The sequence below is a fragment of the Sciurus carolinensis genome, chromosome X (genome assembly GCF_902686445.1).
Source record: "Sciurus carolinensis chromosome X, mSciCar1.2, whole genome shotgun sequence".
NCBI classification, from domain to species: domain Eukaryota; kingdom Metazoa; phylum Chordata; class Mammalia; order Rodentia; family Sciuridae; genus Sciurus; species Sciurus carolinensis.
In genome coordinates, this window is record NC_062232.1 from 99,753,141 (window position 1) to 99,760,604 (window position 7,464).

At 51.5% G+C, this 7,464-nt stretch overlaps 1 protein-coding gene and 1 non-coding gene across 5 annotated transcripts in view; both read right to left on the bottom strand.

Annotated features, from left to right (window-relative positions):
* Septin6 (septin 6) overlaps positions 1–4,595 on the bottom strand; it is a 71,381-nt gene extending 66,786 nt beyond the window's left edge. For 2 of the 4 annotated variants that reach the window (XM_047536045.1, XM_047536042.1), the window contains exon 1: positions 4,306–4,595. In XM_047536045.1, coding sequence (XP_047392001.1) covers positions 4,306–4,335 — 30 coding nt within the window. In that variant the 5' untranslated portion in view covers positions 4,336–4,595. The remainder of the gene's footprint in view (positions 1–4,305) is intronic. The other 2 variants (XM_047536043.1, XM_047536044.1) reach the window with 1 other exon arrangement.
* A 2,448-nt stretch (positions 4,596–7,043) lies between these two features.
* On the bottom strand, positions 7,044–7,116 carry Trnaa-agc (transfer RNA alanine (anticodon AGC)). The gene has a single exon. It is a non-coding gene; the product is annotated as a tRNA-Ala (tRNA).
* Between the last annotated feature and the right edge of the window lie 348 nt (positions 7,117–7,464).

Here is a 7,464-nt window from a genome sequence, read left to right on the forward strand (position 1 = left end):
TTTGGAATACCTTTTTCCAGGGACTTATCTCCCTAATTAGTTTTGCTCAGGCTAATACAATGGGTTTGTTCCCTTATGCCACGCAAAGGGAGGGGCCGTGCTGGGTAACAAAGCCAGCAATTAATAGAAAATGTACAGCAGAGACTCCACAAAGTAAATGCTATGCATATGACTGCAGATCAAAATCTCATTACACTATGCAGACAAATCACTCTACTGTAATGCAGTTTTGTAATAAGCACGCTGCTAACACATTTCCAGGATTTAGAATGTGAAGAGGAAACAGGACTTCTTCCTACCTCTCCTCTGGAAGCTCTGGAGGGCAGAGTTCCTGCTTGCTTTGGCCACTGCTATATCCCCAGCATCTGGCATAGGGCCTGACAGAGTCAGTGCCCAATAAATAAATGTTGAAAGAATGAATGAAAATAACAGTGGGTGAATTAACAAATGATATGTTCCCAACCTAGTGGCAGAAGTGTGATCTCACCCATCTTCGCACCTGCCCATTTCCTATTCCAAGCCTTGCCTGTCACCCACCTCTTCCTCCACACTGCTGGGTTAAGACTACTTGTAATGAATCCTCATGGCAGGCGGTAGCTCTGTGCAGCACTTAGCACAAGGATAATTATATAGATTTGTGTCTCCCTCTACCACTAGATGTGAACTCCTTGAGGGAAGAGGTCATGTGCATTTGGGGGGCACTATAAAGGTCCTCCATTATTTTTTTTTTATTTTGGAAAATCTCAAACACACGGAAAAGTTGGAAAATGACATAGAGATCACCCATATGCCTTCGACTTAGATTGAACAATTTTTTATTTGGAACCATGTAAACTTTCTTCAGTGCTATATCCCTAGTAGAGTTATAGGTGAATGTTGGGGTTTTGTTTTCCCTGCTTGGAGAACAAATATTACTTTTAGTGAGTAGGGCCGGCTGAGGCAGGAAGCTTCAAGGAGAATCAAAGGGTAACTGCCACCTGATAGCAAGACCAGAGTGCAGCAGCAAACTCCTCCTCATTGGTGGGTTGTTCGGGGGACAGTAGCCCCAGGCCAATCCAGGTATATTTACACACACACACACACACACACACACACACACACCCGTGCTGGAGATTGAACCCAGGGCCTTGTGCTTGCAGGGCAAGCACTCTACCAACTGAGCTATATCCCCAGCACTCTCCTCTACTTTTTTTTTTTTTTGTTGTTGCTGTAACCCAGGTAATTTTGTAGGGCAAAGTTTGGCCCTGCAAATTCTTTCATTATGGAGAAAGACTTTTATCTGGATTGTCACTGGGGAAAGCAACATTGTTACATTGTGGGATTGATTCAAGCCAGAATCAACCAGACTCTTCTTTCTGTGGGTCAGGATCTACAGTGTGAATCCCAATATGCAACCCTGAAAGAAATAACTCAGTATACAGCTAGAAGTTGCTGCTCTTGGAACCTGCACTGTGCCTTGTTAGATTACCTTGGATGAGTCATGTGACCTCTCAGAGTATATATTAATAGCAGCCCGAGCCACCTCAGGCAGAAGGTGGGGGTGCAGCACCTCAAGGATCTATTATAATTCTCTAATTATCTCAGTAGCCACAATTTGTCTCTCCAATTAGACTGGAAGCTACTTTTTTTGGTAGTCTACTACTTTTTTTGGGGGGGTATAGTTGACAAGGGCCACCCATCATGTTAAGACACATTAGTCATACAAATAAATATTCATGGACACAGCAGAGAAATAGCACTGTCATACAGAATCCTTTATGGTGCTCATTCAAATGGGATGGAATTGAATTATGCACACAAGAATTGAACAAGTTGCATGCATGGTCAAATAAAGGTGCTATCCAACAACTCTCGGTCAGCCTGTTTAATCATGATGACCCTCGGTTGACCCTGGAAAGAACACCCAAACACATACACACACGTACACACCAGGGCACTACTTACATGGTACCATGTCTCACGGCTATTAAAAAGAGAACTTCTAAACTAACTACACTTAGGCTAATTCTCTAGTCTTTTCTTCCTAAACACTAGATACATGTTCCTTGGAAGCAACCAGCAGCCCAAGGTCTCTTGAGTTAATTCCATCTTCCCCTGGTGAATTACAACTTCTTGCAGACACAAAAGGGAGCAGAGAGACAAATGACACATAAATAAGAGCTTCACTGGCTTGGGGGGGGAGGGAGGCATGGAGAGTGACGTCAGTTTTCCCAGAAACCCATTTATCACGATAACAAGGTCTCAAGTGCTTGGGCTGCTCTTTCAGCTTCAGAAGCTGGCATACAATTATGTTCTCCAGTTTACAGTATGGCAAGGCTGGCCAGAGCAAACTGGAGCCATGCAAAATAAACCAAGTGGCTAGTAAACTACCCCCTACCCACTCCATCTGCAGAACAAAGGGGACCTCTGGAGTGCTTGAGTTGGTGCCTGAGGTGAAACAACCTTCTGGAATGTTCCCCTTTGCAAAGTCTGCCCCGCAATCCTAATCCAGGCAAGGCAGACTGGTGAGAATGTATGGACAGGTCGATGCAAATTCATTATCTGATAAGAAAAAAAAGTCATTAGTGTCAGTTTTGGTCACTAAGGATAGAACAAGCCGTTATCCAGGAAGCTAATTCCTCTACTTAAACTATGCCATCTCTAAAATGCATGTAACAGGGGGCAGAAAAGCACTCTAGGAGGCCTCAAAACACTAAAGCAATAAATATTACAGTGCCAGTCTTGTGGAAAAGAGAATTCTCTCAAATTCCATCATCACAGAGCACTGTCTTCTATCTACTCCTCAATCTTCCACACCATGACTGCATAAAGAGCTCTATTCTGGGGTATGCAGCGGGTAAGGGAGGTTCCAAAGAAATGATCCTGACCTTCCAAACTGGGACAGAGGTGGAATAAATTTATTCCATCACATTCTGGATTCAGATTTTAAAAACGAATCAATTTCAATTACACCACATACCTAGAGGCTGGTGGTTTCCTTTGTTTTTGTTTTGTTTTGCACTGGAACTGCATTGCAAGGAATATTTCCCTAAATAAGGTTTAACAACATTTTTATGTGGTTCAGAGATTTTCGTCATGTAATATTTAGTGTCATGGGATTTGAGCTACCTTTACCTCATTCTCCTACCTCATCTCACGGTGCTAATGGGCTTCTTAAAATCCCAGATACCCATGGATGAATAGAAAAACTAGATTGTCCCCCTCAAATGGAATCATCTCCTTTCACAGCCAAACTTCTGATCTAAAACAAACAAACAGACATGGAGCCTCACGTCACTTCAATATGATTTCTCTGCACATCCCAGGTTGGAAAACTTTAGTTTTTTAAATGAAGACTTTTTTTTTTTTTTTCCTTTTCCCAGAGTTGGTTGCCAACAAAAAGAGAGGCGGCACTGCTTTTGCAAGTCTCACACTTATTTTCCTGAGTCCCCATAGAAAGAAGCCAGCTCCACAGGTTTTGGCACACAAGCCCAGTTACACCGAACAGACACCCGAGACAGACCCCCAAGAGGCCCGTTCTGAAACACGCGGCCAGCCACCTACAGGCCAGCGAACTGCACCCCACACAGACGCCAAGTGGGACCCAGAGGCACACAGCGCAAGCGGACACTGAGGCATCCGGACGCATGGACACACACCAGAGGTGAGCACACTCACAGAAACAGGCAGACTCATCTGGGGTCACAGAACCCGGGCGCCACTGCCGTCCGCCCGGGGAAGGCACGAGGGCGCGCGCGTGCACACACACGCGCACACACCGATACACACACAGACGCAGTCACATATGTAATGCATATGGAGAAACCCTACTCCAGTCAGTCACCTCCCCGCCCCCCTCGCCACTCCGCCTAGTGCCCCAGGCTAACCCCAACCCCGCGCCCCTCTTCCTGAGCTAGCGGGAGTGCCAGCGGGCGGCTGCGTGCAGGGGCGCGGCAAGGCCAGGGGGCCAGGGACCCTGAGGGCTCAGTGGCTAGTGCGGCCATTCATTCGGCAACGCCCCAGCCGCGGGGCCGCAGCTGCGGCGAGGGAGGCGGCGGTGCTTACTGCAGCCCTCTGGCGATGCAAGTTCGGGGGCCCGCCCGCAGGCTTCGCCAGCCCCCCGCCCCGCTCCCGCCACCACGGTTCTCCAGGATAGGCTAGGGGACTGAGCCGCTGCCCTCGGGAGCAAAAGTCCCGCCATGCCTCGGCTCCTGGATGCTGCCCGCTGCCCTCCTCGAGGTGGAGGTGGCGGCGGCCAAGTCTCCTCAGCCCTCCCCAGGCCCTCGTCCCCCGGCCCCAGCGCTGGCACCCAAGTCCGGCACTCACCACCTGGCGAGCTATATCGGTCGCTGCCATCGCTCCTGCGTCCGCCAGGGCTGCCACGGGCGCCGCCGCAACGGGAGCTACAGCACAGGAAACAGAGGAGCTCCTCCGACAAAGAGAAAGTGTTACACTTCGGGCGCGACCAAGTCCGGTGGGGGGAGGTGCAAGGGAGGGGCCCCCTCGCTGCTGCTCCAACCCCAAGCTCCCCTCTATCGCCCACCCCTTCGGAAGTAGGGTGTGGGGAGGGGGCGGATTTAACGCGCCGCTTCCCCCTACCGCTAGCCCAGTTCCAGTTCTCCCTGCAACCCTAGCCGTAGGCCTCTGCGAAGGGGGGCGGGGGCTCCCCTCCCTGACCACGTCCTCTGCCCCCCCCGCCACTGGGCTCCGTGGTACGTCCCGACCTCTGCTGAATTGTCACACCCCCCTGCTCTCCCTTGCATCCCCGAGTCCCCAGACCCTGGAGGCTGGAAGGGAGCCCCCGCCCCTCCCCCCTCCCGCGCTCTGCACAGCAGCTGAACTCTGCAATCCTCCTCTCCCTCCTCCCGGCCCCCTGTCTCCCCTCTTGCTCTGCGCCGAGATCCCAGGGTGCTTGGATGGGAGCGCTGGCCGCTGGAGTCTCAATGCCCCACTGTCGTCCACCTCCCTCCATGACCCGGGAGCTTGCCTGAGGCTGAGGGAAGGGGGTCTGCGGCACCTGCAGCTCCACACTGGAGCCTAGAAAGGGGGCGGTTGGGGGCAGCCGCACTGCGGACCGGCGACCGAGCTGTGACTTGTGGAGTCTGAGCCCAGGGTCCTGAAACTCCCCTCCTCCCCCGGGGTTCCCAAGCCTCGGGTGCTGTGGGCTGTAGTTTCCTGGAGCGGAGCTCACCACCACTGGGGGCTTACTGCCAACGGACCTCACGCCTCTCTTTCCCACCCAGCTCTATCTATCTAGTCGCTCAGCTTAAGAAGAAGCTTAAACTACCCATCCTTCTGTGTCTGGGGTCACAAAGGAGTCTCAGAAGAGGAACTGAGGGTCCCCAGGTCTGTAGAGTGGGCTGAAGGGGCAGGTGAAAGGGAGCTGCCCTTGGTCGCTCTGTCCCGCCCCTGATTCCTCCTTTAATTCTAATTTATCCCAGGACCACGTGGCCGACATTGCGCAGAGGGGAAAACCCCCCGAAGTCAGGGACTATGCCTGCCTGCGCTCCTTTTCCTCCTGGCCAGCTGCCACCGCGGCTTCCTCTCCCCTGATCCTGCATCTCTCCAGCCCTGAAAGTCCTCCCCTCTCTCCCGCGATTGGCCCCTTGCAAGCTCCCTGTGACCCGAGAACCGTGGCAAATTTGGCATGCCCAAAGCCCAGGATGGCAAAACACTGTACTTCACTCCTCAGAAGGATAGGATTCCTGGTCTCAAAGAGGGACCGGGGATGGAGGGTAGGCCTAATGGAGGAAACCCTGGCTGCCAGGGGGCCCTGTGCGGCGTGGAGATAACACTGAAGACACCCAAGGTTCATACAGCTGAGAGAGAGGCAGGAGAAAGGAGAGAAGAAGGACGCAGGGAGAGGAAGAAGGGAACGGACTCAGAAGTGGGGATCTGGGAGAAGGAGGGGAGGCAAGGAAATGGAGTGGCCACAGGAAGAGCTTGCCTGGCACTGGATTCCACTGGGCAGTGCCCTCACACCTTGTAAGTGCTCTTATACCTCTGGAACGAGCAATTTGCAAAATGCATCCCCAGCTCCCAGCACAGAGCTGACATCCATGAGATACTGGGTTGTTTTTCTGAACAGTAGGAAGACCATTTGGATGTGAAGCAAAGGGGACAGAAGAAGAGACACAAAGAGGAGATGGCAGTAGGAATAGTCATGATGAGCTACGTATGCAGAAGGTGCCCACTGTGCTCCATCATTGTTCTGGAGACCCAAGAGTGGCTAAAGAGGAGCTTGGCCAATCAGGGACCAGTACAGGGAAGTTCTGTGAAACAGATGGCACAGGCCCACAGATGGTGGTGACAAGGAAAGGGCCAGATGGAGTCTCAGAGACCCTCTGCAGCACTGAGGTAGGGTGGGGGAGGGGATGGGTCCCAGATTGGGATCCCTGTGACACCAGGGAGCAGGGCTAAATTTGAGGAACTACTGCAAGGCTTGGGCCCCAACCGGATGGGGGTGGGGAGTCAGAGGTGACTGGCTGCTTCCAAGCTGGGCCTCTACTGGGGAGAGGAGTCTTCCCTGGCAAAAGCTGGAGCGTAGTAGATGGGAAAGGGCCCCAGGCCACTAGTTCTGATCTGGGCCTGGGGTTTGGTCGTGGGTGGGAGGAGAGCTACTACCCCAGGAGGGCAGAGCTGGAGGTGGCCACCAAGCTGTGGCACTTCCTAGGTATCCTGTCTGTGGTGCCTCCCAATGCTGCTGCTCTGCCCTGAGCTCCTTTGCACTCCCAGCGTACTGAAGCCTGGTACTTTCCTGCCTGGAACTGGGGACAACAAAGCACAGAATCCTTGATGGCCCACTCAACCCACCTGTCCCTAGAGATGATCAGAACCATGCCAAAGTCATCTCCTCCAAAATGCTGAATCTGGCAGACTGGGGACAAATGTATTATTATGTCTAAAAAATTTTTTAAATACTTTTTTTTTTTTTTGGTACTGGGGATCGAACTCAGGGCCTTGTGCTTGCGAGGCAAGTGCTCTACCAGCTGAGCTATCTCCCTAGCCCTTAAATACTTTTAATTGTAGATGAACACAATATCTTTATTTTATTTATCTATTTTATGTGTTGCTGGGGATCGAACCCAGTGCCTCACACATGCTAGGCGAGTGCTCTACCACTGAGCCACAACCACAGCCCCCAAATGTATTATTGAAGTCTCCTGCAAAACAGGGGGCTGAGGTTGTGGCTCAGTGGTAGAGCACTCGCCTAGCATGTGTGAGGCACTGGGTTCGATCCTCAGCACCACATATAAATGAATAAATAAATAAATAAAGATCCTTTGATATATATGTGTGTGTGTGTATATATATATACACACACACACATATATATTGTGGCTTGATTCCTCCAAGACCTGCTGTCTGCTGTGCAAAACATTCCTGGGATCTCCTGGTTTCCATGGGGTGTGGGGCAATATGTGTGCTGGTGTTGATCTGTGAGTAGGTGTGCATTTGCATATATCAGTGTATGTGTTGGTATGC